Below are 25393 nucleotides of genomic sequence, written 5' to 3'. Positions count from 1 at the left end.
TTCTATTCTGACTGTAATAGTCTCTGTCTTTTTTTGAATGCTGTTGAAATTAGTATCTGTATTTAATAAACTTTGTTACAATGTTAAAATTTGACTAAGTCTTGTATGTGTTTTGAAAATAACAAGAAAACGCATTTTAACATTTTACTGTACATGTCTTGTTTGTTTGTTGAGTCGAGCTGGAAGCTACCTTTGTAGAGAGGTTTAAGGTGTTCCCTTACTTAATAAAAGGCAGCAAGCGACAAGCCACTATGGAGCAAAAAGAGAACTTCGGTTCTAAGCAGAGTCTTTTGAAGAGGTTCGGCTCATTGTGTTCCCTGGTCAGCAGTGGTGAGAAAAGGCATCAGGGGAGACTTGTACTGTCTATGAACTGTAGTTACTGTATGGTCTCCAAGTGTGCAGTCCTCCCACAGGCTCCCAACATCTCTCTGGCAGTTTGGCCCATCTGGTCGGTCCATGACCTCATGCTCCATGCTGGGTGTTGCAATGTCATCTAGTAAAATAGTATATTGTATTTCTTTTAACAATATGTAACCTATAAACAAATATAATAATTTTGCCACTGTAGACTACTGTAAATGAGACATTTTCATTAACTATCAAATTATCCACAATAATTGCAAGTGACAAATGATCTGATCTGTACTTTGACAGATTATGTGGTCATTATTAGCCTATATTTGGTCCTACAGACAGCAATAGATATGGAAGGTTTTTCAAAAGGAAGTATACATTAGTAGGTATATGTTATTTCCTGGTGTTAACATTTCATAAGTATAATTTGTAGTATTAGCTACTGAATGCTGAAATTCAATGCTGAATTAATTTGGTGACAAATTTTACATGATACATGATAAAGCAAAGGCTTTTCACCATTATCACTATTATATTTGTTACAAATTGTACACATACTTTTTAAAAATCACTGTAATCAAAGGAGCCTGAAAATTGATAATTTGACGCACCTGACTGCCTGACTAGCACTCGGCGTGGTTTCTTCAACAGAGCTTCATAGCCAAGCCACTTCTCTGGGTTGGGTTGCTCTTTTGTAGGGATGCTCTTTTTATCCACAAAGTGGAAGGAAGAGGGAGTTTAGAAGATGGGTAGGTTTTTCAGATTCAAAGTCTTCATCCTCCTTTGGAGGTGGGGGCAGGTCGTATGGGGCTCCACAGCTACACTGAGACCAAAGTTGAGGTCGATGTTCAAAACATTCCTACAGTAAAACTCCTGTCGTTTTTTCCAATTATGGAACCCTATTACTGAACATATAATACTCATCATTTTTCGATCGATAACGCTATAGCTTAAATTGATAGCTAGCTAACAGTACACACCAGTGGCAGCTGGTGACTCAAAAAAATGAGGAGGACAGGAGGAAAATCAACATGGAATCTTACAACAAACCGCATCATACTATATCATTGTCCCCCACCCGATGAAATCAAAGGTGAAAAGGCTGCTTATTTAAAGACATTTAGCATATACATATTATTTCTAAACAAAGAAGTGCTCATTTTAGCCGTGGAGTGGTTCAAGATGTGTTATTTTACCAACAACGTGAAATTCAAATTCATAGTATTGTTCTATTGTGACAACAGATTAATGTTCTCATCAAAAACAGACAACATATCACATGATTTACATATGTTTCCTATGTATTTTCTTAGTAAACAGAGAAATATAAAGTAGCACAAAGTTTATAATGTGATACAGGTAGAGATCAGTGCTGAATACAAGAAAGATTGAACACTAAAAACATTCACAGATCTAAAAGTGTAGGTTCACAAAAAGTATTAATGTATGTATCAAATATATGACTTACACACTCTTATCTATATGCACGACATACAAAATATAGTCTACAAAGCTGACATGTTAACACTTGTTATTTTAGTTACTTTAAGCTTATTAGTCAATATAGACTCAGCTTAAAAACGAACTGAAGAAAATGTCTTAAGCCAATCACACAACATCAACAGGTGACTGAACAACCACTCAATTAAAAACCAGATCAATTCCAAATGAATGAATGAGTGTTACAGCTCACTGTAACTTCAACAAGGAAACTGCCCACAGCACATTATATGATCTCTGCTGCATTCTTGTTAAGGAGATAAATTCACACAACAACCACAGAGAGACATTTAACCATCAGAGATGAAATTAGCAACCAAAGAAACAGAGAGAGAGAAGCTATATCTGACTCAAGTTGTCTTCTTTCTTTCATGGAGATGAAGTATCCATGTCATAACGTCCATCTGTGGCTGTTGGTCATCTTATTTGTTAGTTAACAGAACTTTGTGGCTGTTGGTTAACTAGTCTCATATCATTAGCAACGATGACAAACAAGCTAACTCTCCTGGTTGTTTCTCCAGTTGGTTCTCTCTCCAGCCTCCCCGGCAGCATCCTGCCGCTGCTGTGCCACACAGTCCAGATCCATTCTCCCGTTACTTTAACAACAGTCCTTAACAGTCCTTCCATGGATGTACAAAGAGTCCTTCAGGCTGCCACAACAAGCCAACTGTTGTGTTTGCTAACGTAAGGAGCTATCTACTGCTCGTTATCTACTGCTGCTACACTGCCTTACAGTGGAGAGAATTGACGATGAAATCTGGAAACTATCATTGGACCAACATGATGTCAATATTGCATTCTGGTTGTTGATTGGTTAGGGAGGACGTCCTCCCTTGGAACATCATTTTACGTGTCTTGGCCAATCATAGATAAGCATGAAAAAAAATGAAGTACATTAAATTGATGTAAGAGATCCCGCCCCGAGGAGGACAGCAGGCGCCTGTCCTCCTCTGTCACCCACTCCCCCGACTCTCCTCCACTGCCCACCACCACTTCACACAAGCTGCTCTTTGTCCTCCTGCCCTGCAGGTGTAGCTGTTGAAGCATTTTAACCAGAATTTCAATAATGGATTTTTCCAAAGAAGAGAGAAAAACTATTTTATAAATAATACTGAGATTTGGTAATGGTTTATTTCATCCAAATATTCTTTTTTATATTTTGATCTCCTTCTTGCCTCTCAAAAAATAGAGGAGGAGCAACCTCCTCTGCCTCTATGGACCAGCCTCCACTGGTACAGACTCACGTAAGTAGGTCTATCTGCAGACTCGCAGACCTACATGGCCTTGCAGCCAATTTTTCCCAGTGGTCACTCACAGTATTACAGTGAAGAATCCCCCTGCAGCCTAAAAAGCATTATCCCCATAGACCACCGCTGTAAAAGAGACATCTATAAAACTGTTGATAGGACACTTTGAACTGCAGACAAGGTCAATTAAGACTCTTTCTATTATGAATTTTTGATCCATGGAGGTTTTATATTATATAAAAGTTTCCTTGAGCCGGGAAAAGCGATTTAAAAGTCAGTGACATTATCACAATATAAAGTCTATGGGCCAGGCGGGAACTCGTGGGTGGGGCCAGCAGGGGAAACACCACTGAGCATATTCAGTGGGCCGCACAATGCAGAAGCAAACCCAGAAGGTAGAAACTTTTTTTGGCATATGCACATACGCACCAGGCAAGCAATTCTTACTGGACTGAATAGGCACCATTTTCAGTCTGTTGTCCAGCTCTTATAATACATCCATGGTCCGCAGATAGACTACTACTAAACAACTTCCACTGATTCTCCTCAACCACCAGAAGTTCAAACACAATCAGTGTTTGAACTCAGTGCTCCGCTGACACCTTTGGGTGCTATATATAGCTCTCATTTCAGCTCCTCCCAGCAAGGATGTGAGAGAGAGATGCAAGGACGGAAGAATTTAATTCACCAAACGGGATGTCCTTGCTCACTCCAGCATCATTTTGAGGAGACGGCAACTATTGGTGGCACACAACACCTCAACTGTCAAATATGAAGAAGTCAGCTATCAATATGTAGAAATTATTAAGTAACTGTTTAAACTTAAAATTCATATACAATTAATTAACACTTAAAACTGTTACTTAATAGTAAATGGGCTAAAACATGACGTTGGTATTGTTGTTAAAATATTGTAGTTGGGTTAGGGTTAGTTGCTTTTAAGGTGGGCTTAAAATATCTTGTGTCTCGTGTCTTGTGTATACAGATTACAGATTGACATTTGTACCCAGAACCTCATGAGGGAACCTTGTATTGGCTCTCTGGTGTGCAGTAACTCCCTCCCTCACTGTTCAGTGTCGACTGTAAAAACACTATTTGTGTCACTTTGTTCAGGTATTCATTACTCCCAGTAAATCTTTTCAGCTGCCAAAGCTGCCTAAAGGGTCATGACATACAATCCATTTTAGTACATTTAGCTACTGTCTGAGCTCTGGTGTCAGAGTCAGCTGCTAACCTTTCAGTGTGCTAATGGATCAAATTTTCCTCACGGGATGACTTAATTTTTACATTCTTTGAATGTAAGAATTTTATTTGTTAGCAGAATAAAGTCATAAAGTGAGATGTTTCCATTCTTACATGATGAAGGTTAGATGAAAATGGGCAGAAGAAACTAAAACATTTGTTGTCAGTCTATCAATCAATAACCTCTTCTGTCATTTCAGAACCTGCCATTACCTTCCTGCCCAGCAGATTGTTGCCTGTATGCTGGCTTTTCCCGTTTTGCTTGGTTGCCTGTTTTGATTGCCCGCCTGTTGAGTAAACCTTGCTCCTGCCTCTCAGTTGTTCATTTGAGTCTGCACCTTGCTTACGTTAACTATTGCATATCTATATATATTTGAGGTGGACCAAACCCAATTGAAATTCAAGGTTCAGCGTTCAATCTGTACAGTTTATCAGTCAAGCTCACAAAGACAGTCAATCAGATAGTTGAATTACTTTAACATTGATTATTAGTAGTTAGTAGTTGGTGGTTTTTACCTTTTTAAGACCAATATAATATGTAGTGTGATAAATTGCATTAGCCTGCGTTTGCACACATGCAAGTAAATATTAGGATTGCTTTGTATTTATCTCTGCAGGACAGTGTTACAGTGTTAGGTTTATCATACAATCATATTCTTCTGCTGAAAATATTCAATCATTCTGAATCACTATATAAATAGTAGATTGACATAAATAAAGTATGATAAAAATGTTTATGCTGCGGCATCATATTGGTGTCAGGGTATGAGACACAGACAACATAAAAACATGATCTCTCTCCACATTTCCTGTCCTCTACTAGTACTACTGGTTACTATCCCATTAAGGCAAAATGCCAAAAAAAATCTTTATGTGGAAATTAGACGCCATAAATACCATGTATTTCTTTTTATAGACTTTTTAAGGACCTGCAGACAGCCTGTGAAGAGACAGACAAACAGTTTCAATCCTTACGAGATCAAAGCGCTCTTCTCCACTCGTTCCTGCTCCAGCTGCATCTTCTGTCCGTACTCTCGCTCTCTGATCTCCCAGACGTTCTTCATGATGGAGGCATCGCAGCCAGCCACCTCAGGGTTCTTATCACTAGACATCTTCAAACGGTTTCAGACTCCCTGCAAACAGAGAGAAAAGGGTGAATAAACCTCTGAAGAATCATTATTATATCCATATTTCTCTTTTTTATAATGATTGTGGCATCCTGAGTCCTGCAGAGGTGGAGGTGATGTACCTTATAGTGCTGATCTTCTGTGCACTAATCTGTGCAGAGAAGCTGCAGTGCAGACAGCTCTCCTATATACTGTCACTCTGCGAGCCATTAACCTGCTGTTAGATGTTTTAGGGGCTGTCCTGACTAAAAATAACACCCTCCAACACACACACGCAGAAGATCCACTGCCCTGATACATGCTTGGAATAATACAGTAAAATATTGCTTACACATTGAGGCATCAGTATTAATAACGTACTTTATTGTAAGATATAGTTTATATATCAGTCACAGCGGCTGATTTTCTGCAAAAGAAATACTTTTAATACTTCAATTAAATTCAGCCAATAATACTTCTTAACTAAAATTTCAAATGCAGGACTTTTACCTGTAATTTAGAATTTTTACATTGCAGTTTTGGTAATTTTATTCTAAGTAAAACATCCAAGGATTTCTTCCACCACTGGAGACACTTTTATCATTTGAGTCATTGCTACTATAAAAATATTGATTAAGGGGGTTTAAAGTGGATACATGTTCCCGGCAAATTATCTTTACATCATAACAAGTAGCAAATACTGTAATATGACTCAAAAGCAAAAATAGTTGTAAAAGATGTAAGACTTATCACTTATGGTAAGTATAATACCTTTATCTTGATAGTGGTTCTTGAGAAAAAGGGAGCCGTCAACAAAATCATCAGAATTCATCCAAATGGTACCATGAATATCCACAGCAAGGAAATCTGATCAGCAATTTTGAGATATGTCACTCTGAACAAAAGTGAAACAGACATCTTTATTCTGGGGCTTCACTGCCAGCATCACTGCTTAGGTCTAAAATCAGCACCACTGTCATGTGTCAAGTCATGTGTTATTTGCGGTTTAAGTTTTATGGAGCATATATCCGGCTCACACCAGGGGCGCCAGATTCATTTCAGAAATACGGCAGCCAAAAAATATGTGTGTATGTTGTGTGTGTGTGAGAGCTGAGTGACAGCAAGCAAGCAATAAGAATGTTATCGTTGTTGTAAGCAGCCATGACCCAAATACATATATTTAATGATAAATCAGAAAAAAATATTCCTTTCCTACTGCTTCCCCTTCACAAATTATCAACATGCCATGCTGTTGTGAAAATGTCATTCATAGCCTGCAATAGCCTAAATAAACTTATGGAGAACCTCAATTGCGTTTACTCAAAAAGGAAATGCTTTGGACCTGTCATTTCAATGTGATATCATGAATTAACCAATTCATGTGAACTTTCACATGAACAAGTTAACAGCTCAAACAGACTTAAACAATGTAACACACAGCATTGAAACATTTTTATTGGTTGCAATGTGCACTGTATGCATTTGAGTTGTGTGAAAATGTCCTCTTTGATTGGATTAAAATGTAAATATTCTTCCCGTTTTATGTTTGCCTGCTTTATTTTACCTAATGTCTTAGGGTGTTGCAATATAAGGGCATTTGCAGGGATACAGTGATTCGTGACTTAAAAAGAATGTGGGAGGAGGGTAAAGTGGAGGGACCAATGGCCCCTTGGACCCCCTACCCCTATGACCTTGGCTCACACCCTGAAACTCACTCTTCCTGCCATACATGTACAGTAAGTCCTGCAGAATGGTATGCTGGGAATGTCAGCCCTCTTGACACAGACACACTCAGCTCTGCCAAAAACACTTACTGCAAATGTGCATTTGACTCTACCACAAGTCTTGTTTTGTTACAATAAAATAAATTTGGAACATTCTTTTTTGGGCTGCTTATAAGCAAATGTGCACGGGTGTTTGGAGACGTGCAGATGACTGTATCTGTGTTGACAGAGATATGAATTGTCCTTTCTGGCTGTTCCATGTGTCTCTGAGGGAACACAAAAACATTTGTTCCACCTCCTGTCCGGGTGCTCTTTTTCAAGAGTGACCAGTGTACAAGAATAAACATAAAACAGTCAAAGCATAGATACACAGATAATTCACAGACACAGTTAGACATTATTTTCACATTAAGAAAAGCAATTACAAATGGGATTGTGATACATAAATATAAAATGTTCAAGAGAAATTAGAGTCACATTTTTTGCAGCTTGTTACATTTGTAGCGGTGCAGTATTTGGAACCACTTTTTCCAAGTTCAGTGTGAATAAGAGGTACGGTTCATGTTAAAATGTCCTGTGATCTAACATTGTTAGTACTGTATTTAAGTGTAACCAGAGAGCAGAGGTAATGAGGCACTTTTTGCAGTAGAGCCTTATAAATAAATCATACAATGCTGCTCCCTTGTGTTTGTTATGGAGGACAATCCCACCTTTTCATATAAGATGCAATGGTGAGTGAGGACTTTATCACCTGTGATGAAGCACAGTGCACTGTGTTAGACAGAGTCGCAGACAGAACTGTAGATTATATAATGGTCTTCCAACAAGCAGAAGAGAAACATGATTTGTTTCTTTACATACACATAATATACATATACAGAAATCCAATTTCGACCTTCAGTTTGCGTGATATGTGTTCCACATGGGTCTTAAAAGTGAGTCTGGCATCCAGCCAGAGTCCCAAGTTTTATGGGCAGTTGGATACTCTTCAGTGACCTAGAGAATAGCATACATTTAGTTTTGCCAGAATTTAAAACAAGCTTATGTTTGATGAGTGAGATCTGAAATGTATCAAAAGCAGACTGTGGACTTGCAATGACCAGATTAAAAGAAGAGCCAGTGGCATATAAAATAGTGTTATCTGGATAAAAATGTACATTACAATTTGGGGTGACAGATATATACACAAATACAAATACGGTATTCAGAAAAGCGCAAATATTGGGTTAATACAAATATTTTTTTAGTGAAAATATTTTTAAAATTATTCATGTTCAGGAAGAAAAGAAACATGTCAAATAAGAGTGCGCAGGTTGAGACTTGTAGCATAGCAAGGTTACATCACTGTCTTCGTCTCTCTCCTCTGCTCTGCTCTTCCGTTTATCTCGTGTCATATATAAATAGCTGCAGGTCTGCATGTCTGGTGAAGCTGAGCTGTATACATACAACATGAAGGGGACTTGACTTGGAACGGTTGTAAACTAGTGTCTGAGCTCTACCTGAGAGATAGTCATAAAACCATTTAATGGGCTGTTCATTTAGTCCTATCAAGCATAGTTTTTTAAGTAAAATACTATGATCAGCTGAATCAGATGCTTTAGATAGGTCTATGAAAAGTGCAGCACAGTGTTGATGATTGTCCAAGGCTTCAATAATATTGTTAATTACACATAATGCAGCTGTTGTTGTGCTATGACTAGATCTAAATCCTGGCTCCTCAGGCTGTAATACGTTTTTTGTCTCTAGAAAAAGTCTCAGTTGAGAATTCACTCGGGACACGGGGTTTTTACTAAGCAGGACAATTCTGAGATCGGATAGTAGTTATTTAAGTCACTAGGTTCACCACCTTTATGTAACAGAATAACCTGTGCAACCTTCCAGATTTTCAGAATTTTACTTGATTCAAATGATAAGTAAAACAACTAAATAAAAACACGAGCTAGAGGTGCTGCAAGTAAATTAGCAAAAAGACGCAGGAGGGAAGGATCTAAATTATCTGCACCCTTAGATTTGTTAGGGTTTAAACTGACCAGTTTACTGTTAACCTAATAAATAAAATAAATAATGAAATAGAAAAAAAAAATGTTGATGGTGGAAGCAAGCAAGAATAATTTTATTTAACCTCAACCTAAATTAATGCTAGCACTGTGTTCTTGGATTGTCTGCCTGTTGGTTTGTTAGTCCGTTGGTCTAACATTTAGTCCAGAGTGTAGCATGTTGAACATTATTTGATTGATTGACAGGAAATTAGATTCATTTTATCATAATGACTTTGGTCATCCTCTGTCTTTTCTTCTAGCGCCACCAACAGATCACAATTACAGATGAGCTACTTTTACAGTGTTGTTTATTTGTAGATTGTTGTCTATTTGCAGAGGTTCAGATGAATCTGTCTGTCAAATTTTCTGCCAATTCTTAGTTTTATGTTTTTCTTGTCTGCTTTTTCTCCACTGCCATAATACTAACTTTCCTGTCATTTCAGATCCTGCCACTCCCACTTGCCCTGCAGTAAACCCTGTGTTCCCGCCATTCCCCATCGTCTGACTTCCCTGCCCACCTGTTCAGTCAGCCTGGCAGTACACAGTAAATCCAGTTCCATTCATTCCCTGCCAGATTGTCTACTGTGCTTTTTTTCTGTACCTGCCTGCATTCCGTCTATTATGACCCTCTGCCTGCCTTTTAGACTCTAACTCTCTAGATTGATCACTTTTGGACAGATTTGCCTGATCTCCCCTGCTCGCCTGGTTTTGAGTTTTGCCTGTTTTTTGATTCCCAGAAAACTTGAACATTGTATTTTACCTGCCTGGTCTGAGTGTCATGCTTATGGGTCCATATCAGTTTTTGTTGAGCCTTTACACCCTCAGCTATTTGGCTTCAAAGTTGCTATTGCTGCCATGACTGGCATTTTTTTTAGTAATTTACATAATTGCGTCATATTATTATTTATAATATGACGCAATTATTGCATAAATGTGACATGCTATATGCTACATGCTCCATGCAAACTTTCTACCTGCAGCATGTTACATATCATTATATATTTGCAATTTAGATCAATGACATTATGAATGTTAAGTGTTGCTCTGTACTGATCAAACAAAAAAAAAAAACTAAAAGATAAGAGATTTGAGAAGTTAGACTCAGAGATGATAAATCTGCATTTACCAACATGAAACCTGACCCATATGTTCTTCATGTTGCTGTTCATCTTCTGCAACCTGATGTTGGTCTTTTTGCTATTATACAGACTTCCCCAGTAATGCCTTTAATATGGTGGATATAGAACTGTTTCATCCATAGCATTTTACAAGGAGCCCTTCCTGTGTGCTGATCAAAGCTGGAATCTATGACGACACCATCAAATGGAAATCATTGCACTTCGATTATATACTATTGATATTCTTCAGTAGTTAATGTTTATTAAATAAAGATTGTAATTGTGCAAATAAATCATTTCACCAGGCAAATCTATGGAAGCCCACCAGTAAAAGAAAAACTAGGTGAAACGTTAGGAAGAACAAAATAAAAGATACTGATGGTGAGTCATACGTTAAATTTATGAGATATTAAGTGAATTGCAATTGTGAGAAAGTAAATAAATTTAAATTATGAAGCAACAGGTAAATCACAATTTCCATCTAGTGAGTAGATCAGAATTATGAGACAGTAAGTTGTTGTAAATAAGTTGTTCTACTGTCTCCTACTGAACAAGGACTTCAGCAACAGCTGGATATAGGAGGAAAGTATTGTCAGAACAGAGTCCTGGCAGTAAATATGAATAGAACTAATATCATGGTTTTTCAAAAACATCCCAGATATCAGGAGAACAAATACCAGTTTACCATAATTAATCATATCATTGAACATGGTATGAGTTATACCTACCTTGGTATAACCATAACAGCATCAGGGAGTTTCAACATGGCAGTGAATGCGCTAAAAGAAAAAGCTTGAAGACTTCTAAATGCAATTAAGAGAAAATATTATGTCCAAATTCCAATTAAAATCTGCCTTAAAGTGTTTGATAGTGTCATCCAGCCCATTGCACTGTATGGTAGTGAAGTATGGGGTCCACTCAGTCTAAATCTTTACATACAGAATTCTGCAGATACATTTTACACATACACAGAAAAACACCAACAAATACATGTAGAGCAGAATTAGGCAGATACCCACCAATAATTAACATTCAAAAGAATTTCAAAAGAATGTTAATTATCACCTTAAATCCAGTTGCCTTGTGAGGCAGCTGGATTTGCAAGATTACAACTTCACACAAGAATCCATCTTGTCAGACTTCAAGTTATGTGTGTTATGTACCAATCAGCGTTGCAAATCTAGCTGCCTCACAGGGTAAGACGGTGATAGACAGTGATAGACAGATGGTTCATCCAATCACCTGCCAAGTATTTTTTTGAAAGTGCATGCCCTTTTCCAAACAGTTTCCATGGACTACTTCTCACACGGTTCACAAACCATCTGGCATGTTAGGTTATAAATCCAGCCCCCTAGACATCCTCCATTCCAACACCCTCCAAACTCAGGAGCTGAGCCCAGAAAAGAGTCCCCTGTGTCAGTTGGTGCTGAGACTAACACCCACTTATCAGACACACTCTGACCAGTCTCACACGAGCACTGCTTTCCAAACAGAGTAAACTAAATTATGACGCAATGTAAAGAAACCTATTTGCAACACTCGAAAGAAGAAAGTAAAAGCCAAAGTAGATTAGGATCAGTGGTGGACAAAGTACACAACTCCATAACTTGACTCAAAGTATAGATACTCCTGCTCAAATATTACTCCAATACAAGTTGTTCAGTCAAATTTTTACTTGAGTTAAAGTAAAAGTTCTGGAGTACTTGCTTTTAAAAATACATAAGTATTCAAAAGCACATTTTCTTTTTAATGTTAACGCATTGTTGTATTGTTGCCACAAAGCATTTACAGATCCTAATGACTCTGAAACAACTTACTAAATACATTGACTTGCCTGTAGAACCTGTAGAACAAAAATCTTCTAGAATATACTACAAAGCCTATATAAATGCCTATAGAAACACAATTGAATCAACAAAAGGACAATCATTGTCTTTTTCATTTTTTTATTAAACACCCCCCACCCCACCCCCACAGAACAGCATGGCAGTGTTCTGATACAGCTCTGGCAGTGTGTGTGTGTGTGTGTGTGTGTGCAAGTGCACATGCATGTGCATTCATGCACATGTGTGCATCAGGCACAGATTGCTGTAGATGCAGCTTCCTCAGAAAATAAAAAACAACCTACCTACCTTAAAATCCCAGTTACAAACCTCTAGCTTTATAACTGCCCGACAGTAACATTGCTTTCATTTCAAAAATCTGAAACATGGACTTCAGATATGGCCATGGGTGCTCTGGTAAGGAATTGTCATCTTTATCTGCTGTAGCCATCATTATCACCACCAAGTTCAAATTGAACTGTTCAAAAAGCACTTTGAACGTGACTGACAGTGTAGCAGAACTTTACTGTGATCGATTTTTCTCCTGTAATGAACACAGCATATGGCCTATTGCATTTTAGAAAAGGAAAGAAAATTCATCCTTCCATGACTTCAAAGCTATGCTTCTGAGTAACGAGTAACAGTAACCTTCATAGAAATGTAGTGGAGTCAAAAGTACAATATTTGGCTTTAAAAGGTAGCGGAGTAAAGGTCATAAGTTTCCAAAAAAATTTATATTCAAGTAAAATACAGATACTCAAAAAATTTATTTAAGTACAGTACTCAAGTAAATGTACCTAGTTACTGTCCACCTTTGATTAGGATGTTATCTCACCCTAAAAAGAGATTATAAATAGTTTGAAATTCTGATATGACACCCACTGAGACAAATGTCAGCACATGTAACGCCTCTTTAGTGAACTGTTTGTCTTAGTCAGTAACCTGTATCCTCAAGGCCCAGGGTAGAAGATGAGGTAAGTGGGCCAAGAATCTAAAATTAGAGACTGAAAAGTATGTACAACTGTATGACCCACATGTTCATTCATTTGATATCCTGAGCTGGGACTGATTTACAGCAGATATTTGTGTGATAGGCAGATACACTGACTGCATATGGTACTGGTGGTAAAAATAGAGCTGCACAGTCTGTCCCCATGTCTCATCTGTGACATACACACTGATCGTACTATACATCACATGCTATATTTCACATGTAACTTATCCTTGGTGAACAAAAATATAACATGATTTCCTCCTGGATCCATTGGTATTTTCAAAATATTACATCATTTACAAGTTCCTCAAACAGAAATTTCAAAGTAAAAGTATTCAAAGGATATATTCCACTGATGACTAACTTGACTTTTTCCCTTTTGTATGTAAGAGACAGTTAAGCATATATTTGTATTTAGTGAATTGCATGTTATTGACATTGTAGAAGCTCATATGATAGTTTGTATATTTGTGGCTTGTGAATGTGTGTGTGTTTTGGTCAAATACTGAAAAAGTCAACACTGACTTGAAGCCCGAGAAAGGACATGTTTATTCAATTAACATTTAAATGAAACCACGGCCTTTCCCAAACCTCAAAGGGGAACTCCATCAGTTTCACACATCGGTGTGTTTTCACATGTCAGGGAGTGAAAAAAGTAGTATAAAGCCTTCTGTGTCTCCAGAAGGAGCTGTGTGAAATCTGATTTTAAAAAATTGCCTCAAGTGATGTCACTTGAGTCAGCATCTGTTGGGGCTGAAAACTACAATTTAGAAAACTTTAAAAAAAAATCTGGGAGTGTTGAGTTAGAAAGAAGTGAGGTTACCAGACTTCTGTAGCCAGCTCCTCATCTCTGCTGGAGGCAAGCAGCTCCAGGCAACATTGGTCGCTATTAGCATAACACACCCGACTCTCCGACTGAACTGTCTGCGATCAAGATCAAGGCACCAGGTTTTGACAAGGAAGACAAATGCATGTGTTGGAGCCATTTTTGTATTGTGTTCATTCGTATGTGTGTATATGCAGTAGTATGTGTTCACCTGTGGTGATTCCTTTTTTTGCAAAGTAGGTGGTATGTTGAGTATGAGGAAGGTACACATGTGAGGCAGTAATCACAGAGCAGGTGTGTTGTTTGCCAGTAGAGGTACACAGTTTTTACACCCTATGGGTGTAGCGGGCCACTGAGTCATATGTTGTTTGCACGCAAATTATTACTTGGTATTAAATGCATGTGGACTGCCGTCTACGCTGTGGATAGACCTGATTGTGTACAATAAATACATGAATTATTTAAACCTCATGCTACACAAAGGCAATGTGTCAATTAGACAAGTACCTTAGCTTGTAGGTTTTTCCTGTTTTTGTCGAGTCAAGTCACTATATTCAAGTCAAAAAACTTTGCTTCACATGGGAAATTGGAATTGGCACAACACTGCGAATGTAATCCCAATGCGTAGGTCGCTGAACAAGAGTAGGCTTTCCAATCAGTTGTGACTTTGGTATTAGACCTACATTAATTGTGGATCATCAAAAGGTGAACGAGAACAATATGGATCGTAAATCAGTTTTGCTAAAGTCTGCCATGGCTGATAAGACGATGACTAAGCCTAATGAAGGGAGCAATGTTGATGAAACAAAATCTGCCAGAAGTAAAAGGGTTGTTAAAATCACTACAAAGCTAAAAAAAAAAAAAAAAATCTACAAAAAGCTACAAAATACAAGGAAAGATAAATTAAAGGAAAATGACACAAGGGCTTATGCAAAACAGGGATGTAACAGAGGTGCATTGCTCTCTTGAAAATCCTGTCAGTCTGTGTGGGGAAGCAAATGTGTATGATTCTGTAGTGTCTTTAATGCCCACTGAGGAAAGGGATAAACATGGCATATGGTTTGGGGCAAAAGTGGTTGTAAAACAACAATGGTTAACTAATACTGACGACGATGATGGTTACGTTGATGTGATTGATGATGTTAACCCTGATGACAGGATATCAAATGTTGCCAGTAAACGCTCTAATAGAAAGAATACATGCAGTAATAAAGATAGTAAAATTATATCCTCTGCATGCATTAAAGCAGAGACAGACAGACCTGCACGTCTTGCTTGTGCTGCAGTCTTAAAGGAAAAGCATGCTCTGTAGGCAAAGGAGGAACAGCTGAGAAGAAATAGGGAGTAGCTGGAGCTGGATGCCAAAATAGCTACATCTGGTGCCAAATTAGCCGTTCTACTAGCTGCCTCAGACTGTCTGAGTGACTCACAAGCACCATCACATGGGATGAATTCCTATCTGGAAAAGAATATTGGACAAAGAACAACTTCCTAAATGCTCAGCCCAGTGGCAAAGTCTTATGAACCCTTAGGAAGAAGCGCATTGCCACAAAGCAATAGTTTGCCAGGAAAGTGTAAGGACCCATTGGCACAGGGGGCACAGCTCAACAGAACTAGGCAACAATTCACCATTGGACCAAGGCAAGCGACAAAGGTCAACATACAGGACTATTATCACAGGACTGAAATGTGTGGAGCAACACAACACCAAACTCTCTCTATACCAGCCAACTGTGTGCAGCCTGCACTGGAGGATGAACAACTGCACATGCACCCTCTACAAATGCCAGGAGACATATGCATTATAATGCACCAACAGAATGAAATAACAGCCAACCTTATTGAAAAACAACATTCCGTGTCTTTACCATAGACATCCCAGTATTTGACAGGGATCCGCTTCAGTACAGAAACTTCATTAGAGTATTTGAGCATGGTGTGAAACATAAAGCTATCAAAGCAAATTGCTTATAACTTTTGAAGCCGTTTACAAGAGGACAGCCTCCTCAAGTGTATGGTATACAAGAGATGATATATATCTAGTTTTGCTGCATTTATTTTGATTAAAATGAATTAAACTGTCTGACAAAGTTATAGGAGTGCAATGTTAAAATCTGGGGAGAACTTTTGTTGCCTAAACCTGAGGAAGTGAACACTCATCTCTGATGTCAAAGTCCTTAAGTTTCCATCAAAACCTATGCAAAACATAGCAAAACAAAGGTGAGGTTTATGCTTTATCAGAGTTGTTTTAAAACTGTTTTGTTTTTTTCTTCAGGTGAGAAAAGATTTTGAGGTGAATTTGGCAAATGTACGTCTGGTTAACTTGCCCACCTCTGATAAAGAGCAGTACACAGATGCTTTCCCAAGTTTTTCTATGAAATCCATTCATCCCAAACGAGGCTAGCTGTTGCCTGATTGATGGATGGAATAAGTGACTGCTCCCAGGACCTGTTTTTGAACATCCTTCTCTGCTCTGTTTGTGCTTAGTTGAATCGGCACTGACAGTCCATAGTAATGTGGGACCTGTGTGTTTTAAATGTATATAACAATGACTTGCAGGTGTTAGAGGTTTTTTATGCACATTAAGACCTAAAAAAAATTTGCAGGAAAAGGGTTTGATTAAATTTGTGAATTGTCCCAAAATCACCCAGCCCCAGTTCCTTTCCTGTATACTTTAATGCCAAGGCTTCTGTCCTCTTCTCATTGCCCTGCACAGTCTGAGAAAGCCAAACTATTGTCTCTGATGTCCTCAGAGACAATAGTTTGATGATGTTGCTGTTGATGTGTTCTGTGAAGGCTTTCACTTCCTGGGTTTTTTATCTTAACCCAGTTGTCGTCCACGTGTCTGAACCAGTGTCTAGGTTCTGTTTCCTGAAAGAATCTTGGTGCTCTGCTCTCTCCTACCTCCATGCAGGGGTTAGTCATTGTATTCCTATTAGTTGTGGGGAGAAAACTCAGGCAGAGTTTGGGAGGTGGGGGGGACAAGGACAAATAAATACTGCAAAAGTACCCTCCAAGGTGCCCTCACAGTAAAGCAAATTATGATAGAATGCCCTCTAAAGTGCCTGCACAAAGGAGAAAACATACCAAACTTCTGTAATTGCTGTCTTAGTTATGGTAAATCAGGATGAAGTACCCTACAGAGTGCCTCTATATTTGACAATCTGGAATGATGTGCCCTCAGTGGTGCCCCTCAGTGGAAGAAAATGTGATAGTGCCCTGTAAAGTACCCCCACCAGATGTAATGCAGTCCCTATGAGTTGCTGTTGTAATGGGGTGAGCTGGAGGTTCTTTATGGGTGCCCCTCTAGTGAAATAAAAAAGTGAAAAAAGTGCCATTTAGGGTTCCCCCAAGTGTAACATATGGAAGTGCAGAATTGGGTGCCCTTTCAGTGAAAGAAAAAACATGGTGAAGTGCCCTATAGGGTGCCCTGTATGTGAGGAAAACATTGTGAAGTGCACTTCCAGTGAAGAACATGATATACTTGCTGTATAAGATGGCCTTATGATGGAGTAAACTGGCCATTATGGTAGAAATGAATGTATCCTTTATGCAGGCTGACCATTAAGAACATAAAGCACCCTTAAAAACATATTGTAGTTGTTGTAGCTGACATTATTCCATTCAGTTAATTTTGGTACAGTATTACTCATGAGTTTGCTTCAATGCTTCAATGCCTTCTGTCCTCTTCTCGGTGCAATGCACAGTCTGAGAAAGTCAAACTATTGTCTCTGATGTCCTCATGTGTGAACTTAATGTTGCTCATGAAGTAAAGGAAGTCACAACCCCTTTAGGAGAAATCAAATAGGAGCAGGAAATCAAATAGGAGAGCACCAACGCTCACTCCACCACCAGAACTCTCTTTATACAACAGGTATGATCCACTGACTTGGAATACTGGAATAATACTGGAATACTACTGTGTTGAACCCAGGGAAGGTATTCATACCATTAGCACTAAAGCTAATCAGAGCCTAAGCCACTGAACACAGGAAGCTAACCCATGGGTGAGAAAAAGCACTGCTAACTCAGGCACTATTTTGACTGGGGACTCTGTAACTAACCTTGTAAAAATGGCAAAGAATCAAACTATGGATGACACATCTGTCAAGGAACTGACTGGGCTGTTGCCAGCTATCCTCACTGCAAGTCCAAGTAATATCAAAGTTATTATCCACCCTGGGTCTTTCAACATACTGCGAAATCCTGAAAAATGATTTTTTCCTGCTACTGGAAAAACTGAGCAACTATAAATTGCAAGATATATTAATTTCTGGACCAATCCTGCCCTGAAAGAAAGGAATCGATTCTTTTAACAGACTCCTTGGCCTGAATACATGGCTGACATTGGCATGCTTCACCCATGGGATAAAGTTTATTGGCAGTTTCAATATTTTTTGGAACTGTAAAGACCACTTTAAACCTGATGGGGTTCATCCAAATATCACAGGGTCAAAACTACTGGGTGGCAACCTTCGTCATGCCCTTGGGATGTCATACCCAAACAAGAATGTGTTGATAACCGTGAAGGACAGCACACTCAACCAGACAGTTTTCTCCCTCCCTCCCCGCCAGGATCCCCCCCACAGCACATACAGAACGTGCACACAGGCGGACAGCCTGCTCCACCCTTCCCCGTCAGGATCTCTCCCCCTCCCCACCGGGATCTCTCCCCCCCTCACAGTGCTCCCACTTCACCAGATCCTCTGCTTCAAATTACCCAAGGCATCGAGAGGTTGTCTCTGTCCCAATCAAAGACTCAACGACCCCCCTGCAACACACACCCCATCCAAAGAGTAAGTTGAAACTCTTAGTCAAATTGATGAACTATTAAACAGCAAGAACCACAGACATCACCACTCAGGTGTCTACCGAAGATGAGACAGACCTCATGCCGCTTCTTTTAACATAGCAGTGACCTTAAATAGCTGGTGGCATGGTCAAACACATCATAGCAATCACAGACCATCTGGTACTTGTCTCAGTAACCTTAAATTAGTCAATGTTCAGCCACAACCAGTCTCCTCTCCTGTCACAGAATCCCTACAGCTGAAATGGCTGAAACAGGTATAGCAACACTGATAGAGGCTTGTCCTCCAAACTATAATTTCTATCAGTCAGTCAGACAAAACAGGAAAGGTGGAGGAATTGCAGCCATTTTCTCTACACAGTTTGTGTGTGAGGACATAGACTTGGGTCATTTTACATCATCGGAATATCTTGCTCTTGAGCTCAAAGCTGAATTGTCAGTGCTCATCATTACATTATATCGGCCACCAAAATATTTACCACTATTTCTACATGAATTCTCAGAATTGATCTCACTTGGTATCACTACACATGATGAGGTTAATCCTGAATGGAGTCCTGAATATTCATATTAATACAATCACAAGACTCAAAAGCGTTGGAACTTGTGAATTTACTGGATAGCTTTGAACTCACCCAACATGTAAATGAAGCCACTCATCAGCATGGTAACACTCTAGAGTTAGTAATAACAACAGGGTTAAACATTGATAATGTTTCAGTATTGGAATGACCTGTTTCTGAACATTGTGTTTTATGATGCCATCATAATCTTAACAAAGACTAAGTGGGGATTTTTGGTTAAAAAGTGATTCCTAGATGACAAAGCTGGAGCAATGTTTTCTAATATGATGAGATCACTTGAGCCATACAGCTGTGACTGCCCTTTAAATAACATGGTTGAAAATTTCAACAACATATTGATATATTGTCATCTGCTTTAAATACTGTTGCTCCACTAAAAGTTAAAAAGAAGTCGACTGACAGAATCTCCTCATGGTTAAACAATAATAGTGTTAATGAGATCAAGACAATCTGTCGGGCAGCTGAAAGAAAACGGAGGAAAACTGGACTCACAGTTCACTGGAATGTATACAAAGAAGCCATGACTGTCTATAACAAAGCAATATGTCTGGCAAGAAAGGATTACTTTTCCAAGATTATTACAGAGAATACTGGGAACTCCACTATTATTATTGGAGTAATTATTCTCCACTATTGACCAGCTACTCAACACTGCCCCTCCCCCACAGTTCTCTGCATAAAAAATTTCAGTAACAAAATAACTTCAATTAGAACCAGTACTGATGCTGATGTAAACACAGAGGATCTCAGCATATCCTGTAAAGATGATTAAACCATGGGAAAATTCACCTGTACTACATTAACTGAGCTTTCCAAGACAGTCACTGAGTGTAACTCCTCCACCTCATGTGTTGACCCTGTACCTAAGTGGGTGTTCAACAGTGTTTCAGGTCATGTCCTGAACATTATAAATACATCTCTTCAAACAGGAATCTTCCCAGATGCCTTTTAAACAGCTGTCTTAAACTCCTACAAAGAAGAAGAAACCCAACCTAGATGGTAATGCACTGACCAGCCATAGGCCGATATCCAACCTTCCTTTCAATAATAGGATACTTGAAAAGATGGTTTCAGTGCAAATAAACTCCTTTCTTGAAGAAAATAATATCGTGGAGGACTTTCAGTCAGGCTTTAGAACAAACCACAGCACTGAAACTGCTATGACTACAAAGAGCAGCTAGTTATACTGATAGGGATTATTGTATGTGGTCAAATATTTGGTAATTTGCATACTGTATATATACAGTACTCTATCCCCATTTTATAAGATCACATAAAAAAAGAATTTCATAAGGGTCATAGGCAGCAGTTTGACCTTCAATTCTGAGAGAGACTGACAAACACTGGAAGACAATAGAGACATTGTAAAAAGTTTTCTTTCATTCCCTTGCATTGATAATCTACTAATTGTCATTTAATTAGATCGATGTCAAAAATAATGACAAAAGACCATCTTGAGTTTATTCAAACTGCATAGTTTGACCAACAGTCCAAAAACCATAAGAGATTCACTTTACTAAGATATGAAACAGGGAAAACAAGCAATTCCTCACTCTGAATAACCAGGAAGCAAATATCATGTTGACTAACTTATCACAAATACAATCACAGTTTTTACAATTTATTTCAAAAACACGATAAAAAGTAGCCCATTTGACAGATCACATCAGGCAGAGGGCCTCATGTTGAGGTAGCAGGCATCGACAGAGTGGTCCTGGTTGCTGGCGTTGTCTTGTGCAGTGGCAGCCAGCATAGCCTGAAACAAAATGGCTTTTTGCAGCAAGTCAGACATGAAGAAGGAGTTGTAAACCTGCCGCTGTGCTGTGTCATGGTCATGAATCTGCTGCTGCAGATTCCGCTCAGGCTCCTCATACATTTCTCCACTGAAATGTTGTCCCCCATTTGCCCCCACCATCTCATCAATCTTCTTGATCAGCTGACCCACCTGAGCTCTGTTCCACCTCTTCTTGTTGTTGAAAACATGGTAGCGGGAACTTCATCTGTTTATCACCTCTTGGCTTTGGGTGGCCAGTTTGCACATACTGCTGAATGGTTCTGCCCTGCAGCTCGTCACCACGTGAACAAAACAGAACAATCATGTACTTAGACGCCTCGGGCCAAAAGATTTTCTCCAGGGCCTGCATACAGTTTTCATCTTCTTTGGTGAACCTGCCAATCTGGGGGACCAGCAGAAAGGCGTGAGGGCCGTGAGAGGACACCTAGATGCATTTTGCAATCTCGTTCTTTATGCTCTCTGAACATTTGGTTGTATCCAGAATGCCGGGTGTATCGACCACATGGATTTTTTTGCGATCTTTTACCCGTTCTTTCTCACAGCCCTCTGTCACTGACTGAGCACTTGCTGAAGACAAAAAAAACGTTCTACCCGCAATGGTGTTACCAATGGCGCTCTTCCCGACTCCAGTTTTCCCAATCATTACAATCCTCAGTGGAGGACCTGCAAACAGAGATATAATCTGTTATACTGTATGAATTCCCATTGACAAAAATATTTGTTGACTGCAAAAAGCTGACAGGAGCTGACAAAGTCTGAGAAAGTTCCAACTTCACCTTGAGGGATTGAGGAGTTGATACCCATCTATTTGTCGTTATGGACAGAAACACAGCTCGCTATTGTTTTTGTGTGGCAGTGTTCAGCACCTCCCACAGGGTGGATCTTGTACCTATATCAGTGAAATCCATTTTGACAGATTTCAAAGCTCCAGAGACTTTGGCGCAACCTGCTGTATTTTACTAAGCATCTACAATGGTTCACAGCAAAGCTACTGTGATTACATCAGAATCTTAAATCTCTGGATATAATATATTTTTACAACATTTATAAACATGTAATAAATGTTTCACTCTTGGATAGTGGCTCTGATATACTGAAAAATTGCAACAGATAACTGCTGTAATAACTGTTGTCAAACGGATTTAAACTTTAAAAATAATTTCAGAAATAAAAAAATGCACATGCACAATGCAGATAAGTAATTACCCAGTCAATGACAGCACATTACACAGTTTAAAAACCTGACCGAAAATGTCATCTCGGTCATTATAGAAGTTAATCTCTTAATCACCTCTGTTGATGATCAGCTGAAACTCCTGAACAGTGGCTGAAAGTAAAAGGAGCATTTCTGATATTTTCCAAAATATTTTTTTTTCTTCCTTTAACAGACCAGTGTGTAGGATTTAGTGGCATCTAGTGGTGAGGTTGCAGATTGCAACCGACTGAATACCCCTCCCCTTCCCCTTCCAAATGTGTAGGAGAATCTATGGTGGCGAAACGTGTGAAAAACATGAAAGACCCTCTCTAGAGCCACTGTTTGGTTTGCCCATTCTGGGTTACTGTAGAAACATAGTGGTGTAACATGTCGGCCTCCATGGAAGAGGACCTGCTCCTTATGGAGATGAGGGCTCATTCTAAGGTAATGAAAACACAACGATTCTTATTTTCAGGTGATTATACACAAAATAAAACATACTTATGAATATTATATTCCATTTCTGCCAAGTCTGTTTCACTAGATGCCACTAAATTCTACACGCTGCACCTTTAAGTAACAAAAAAACCTATTAATAATCAATTTAAAAATTAAGTTGATGTTATTTTTGCCTGCAAAAGGGACGAGTAAGGGACGAGCCTGGTTTAACAAACACCACCATCTTTGTCTGTGACTGGAATCAGAAAATTATTATTTGGTTTAAAAAGAGCAGACCCTGGGAGAAGTTGAAAGCCTGCAGTTTACATTGAGTGACAGTGGGCTTCATTTATAATATGCACAGATTTGATCTTAACTTGTGCTTATTAAGAAGCCAAGTCCATTTTATTTATACTGCCCAAAATCACAAATCTCATAATTTCCATAAAGGGCTTTACAAATTGCACAAGATACCATCTATCTATAGACCCTCAGATAAGAAAAAAAAGCAAATAAACCCCTTTCAAGGGATAAAAGGGAGTAACCTCAGGAGGATGACATGCATTAGATGTCATATCCACTGATGCTGCTCATAGTTATTACCCCACAAGATTCACTCAACTCTGCAGCTCCCCTCTGCTTTACGGAGCTTTATAGTGAGCTTCAGCTCATTGTTTAGCTGTCCGCCTGCAATTTTACTGCTTTGGTTCACTCTCAGCATTTTTTTCAGCTGCAGCAGTCAGCTGTTTTCAGAGAAAAAGCTCTAAAAACCCACTTAACACTACTTGCACAGCACCAAATGGCAAACAGACACAGTTGGCAGCTACCTGGTGAACATAGTGGAGCATTTAGCAGTTAAAGAGCCAGATATTTTCTCAGTTTTTGACATAAACCAAAAACAGAGCTAAAAGCAGAGTGAATATTGGACTTACATTCATAGATAAACAAAAAAACAACTCCAAATCAGTGCTAATGTCGCTTGGTATCTGCTGGTTGTGTAACTAGGCAACTGTTTCTGCTGCTCCCAAGTGGCCAAAAAAATCAGTTATTGCAGGTGTAATGTCTTTTTTTATATTCAACTACTGGCCTCTTGAAGTGTAACTGAAGGTGATACTCAACCAAAAATGTATCTTTTGAGTATCAAATAAAAAAGGTTTTTGTCTGCTTCTTCAGGGAAGAAAATTAGCTCCTAGCTCAAATTAGCCACAAACTAGCTTGACACCTATACAGAAGGAAATCAAATCTCAAGAATGCTGGGAGCTGTTCAAGTAAGGGATAATGCCCGAGGAGGTGTCCATTATCAGGAATTAATGGACGACAAAGAAAAAATATTAAGACCATTAATTTATATTTTCATGCGTTTTGCGATCAAAATCTAAAGTTTTGCACCAGCCATGACTCAGTTTCCCTGGAAACACCTAAGGGTTTGACTAATACCTGGAACAATCATTACCATCCCATAAGGTTCTTATGCAATGGAAACATTGTTCACTACTCCAGTAAATAGAAAGAACCTTAGATAAGACTTGACAAGGGGAGCTATTTCTAGTCCACTCAGCTCATAGAGCCCTTTGGCTCATCTATGAGCTTGAAAGCTAATGTTATGATAGCAAGATTCAAAGTCAATTAAATTGCAAGGTTGACAAACAATAAATATAATTTGACAGTATTTTTAACAATAAGACTAGCTAGCTATCCAGCCATGTAATTGTCCCAAAATCAATATCAAGATTTTCACAAACAAATGATAGGCCATGTGAATGGTCAGCTGCAGCCTGAAGTAGCGAGTTGAACAGCAAATGGGATCGAGATGATTGCTTTAAAGTATCAGTTAGTTCAAAGGGGCAGTGTACTTCTTACAGTTTGTGTGTTACAGTCGCCATCCTGTGGTGGTCAGAGGATGGGACACTGAAAGACTACATTTCAGTGGTGTAAATAAGATATTTAGATTTTTTTTTCATTGACTTTATTTCTACTGTTGAGGTGTCAGAATGCCTCATTAAATAATTCTCCTGGTGTTAGGGTTACTCCTTGTGCTGTTTCAGCTTCACCCCAGTCATCAAAGTTGTCAAATAGGTTCAAAGAAATGTTGAAGTCACTCATTGTTTTAATCAGCTTGTTAACATGTTGCAATAAATTGTAAATGGAGGCTTTGACTGTGTACCTGTTGCTGTAGTTACTCATTTTAGCCAGCGCATTAATTTAGAATGATGAACAGACAGTTTCACTGGAACTACTTAGAAGGTGTCAATTATCAGGAATTAATGGACACCCTGCAGCCATATTCACCTAGACCATGGTATAATGGCAGGTTAACTAACTCTACTTCTCCTAAAATCATATCACCAGAAAACTAATATGTATTTTCCAGATTGTGCATTAAAACATATTGTTGTTTGGTTTTTTGTTGTTGTGCCTACAGCGTATCCTGAAAAGTTAACCATTGCACTGTTTGGAAAGAGAATGCAGTTAAAGAACATCATTGGAAATATGATCCTGAATAGTAACAATGTCTTTGTAACAATGTCAAACAACTTTGTTGTGGCAGAGGGCAGCTCATTCAAAATCATCAGTACTACTGATTTCTTTGATAAAGAA

At 38.8% G+C, this 25393-nt stretch overlaps 1 protein-coding gene and 1 pseudogene across 5 annotated transcripts in view; both read right to left on the bottom strand.

Annotated features, from left to right (window-relative positions):
• Positions 1-6396, bottom strand: part of LOC122968765 — a 29507-nt gene extending 23111 nt beyond the window's left edge. For 2 of the 5 annotated variants that reach the window (XM_044334231.1, XM_044334227.1), the window contains exons 1-2: positions 5593-5697; positions 5319-5476 (exon numbers count right to left, since the gene is read on the bottom strand). In XM_044334231.1, coding sequence (XP_044190166.1) covers positions 5319-5455 — 137 coding nt within the window. In that variant the 5' untranslated portion in view covers positions 5456-5476; positions 5593-5697. Of the gene's footprint in view, positions 1-221; positions 494-965; positions 1060-5318; positions 5477-5592; positions 5699-6220 lie in introns of those variants that run through there. The other 3 variants (XM_044334232.1, XM_044334229.1, XM_044334230.1) reach the window with 3 other exon arrangements.
• A 14637-nt stretch (positions 6397-21033) lies between these two features.
• Positions 21034-21966, bottom strand: LOC122969016 (annotated as a pseudogene).
• Positions 21967-25393: the final 3427 nt, after the last annotated feature.

This window comes from Thunnus albacares, chromosome 18 (assembly GCF_914725855.1).
Source record: "Thunnus albacares chromosome 18, fThuAlb1.1, whole genome shotgun sequence".
Taxonomy (NCBI): domain Eukaryota; kingdom Metazoa; phylum Chordata; class Actinopteri; order Scombriformes; family Scombridae; genus Thunnus; species Thunnus albacares.
This window is presented reverse-complemented; position numbering and strand designations above follow the sequence as displayed.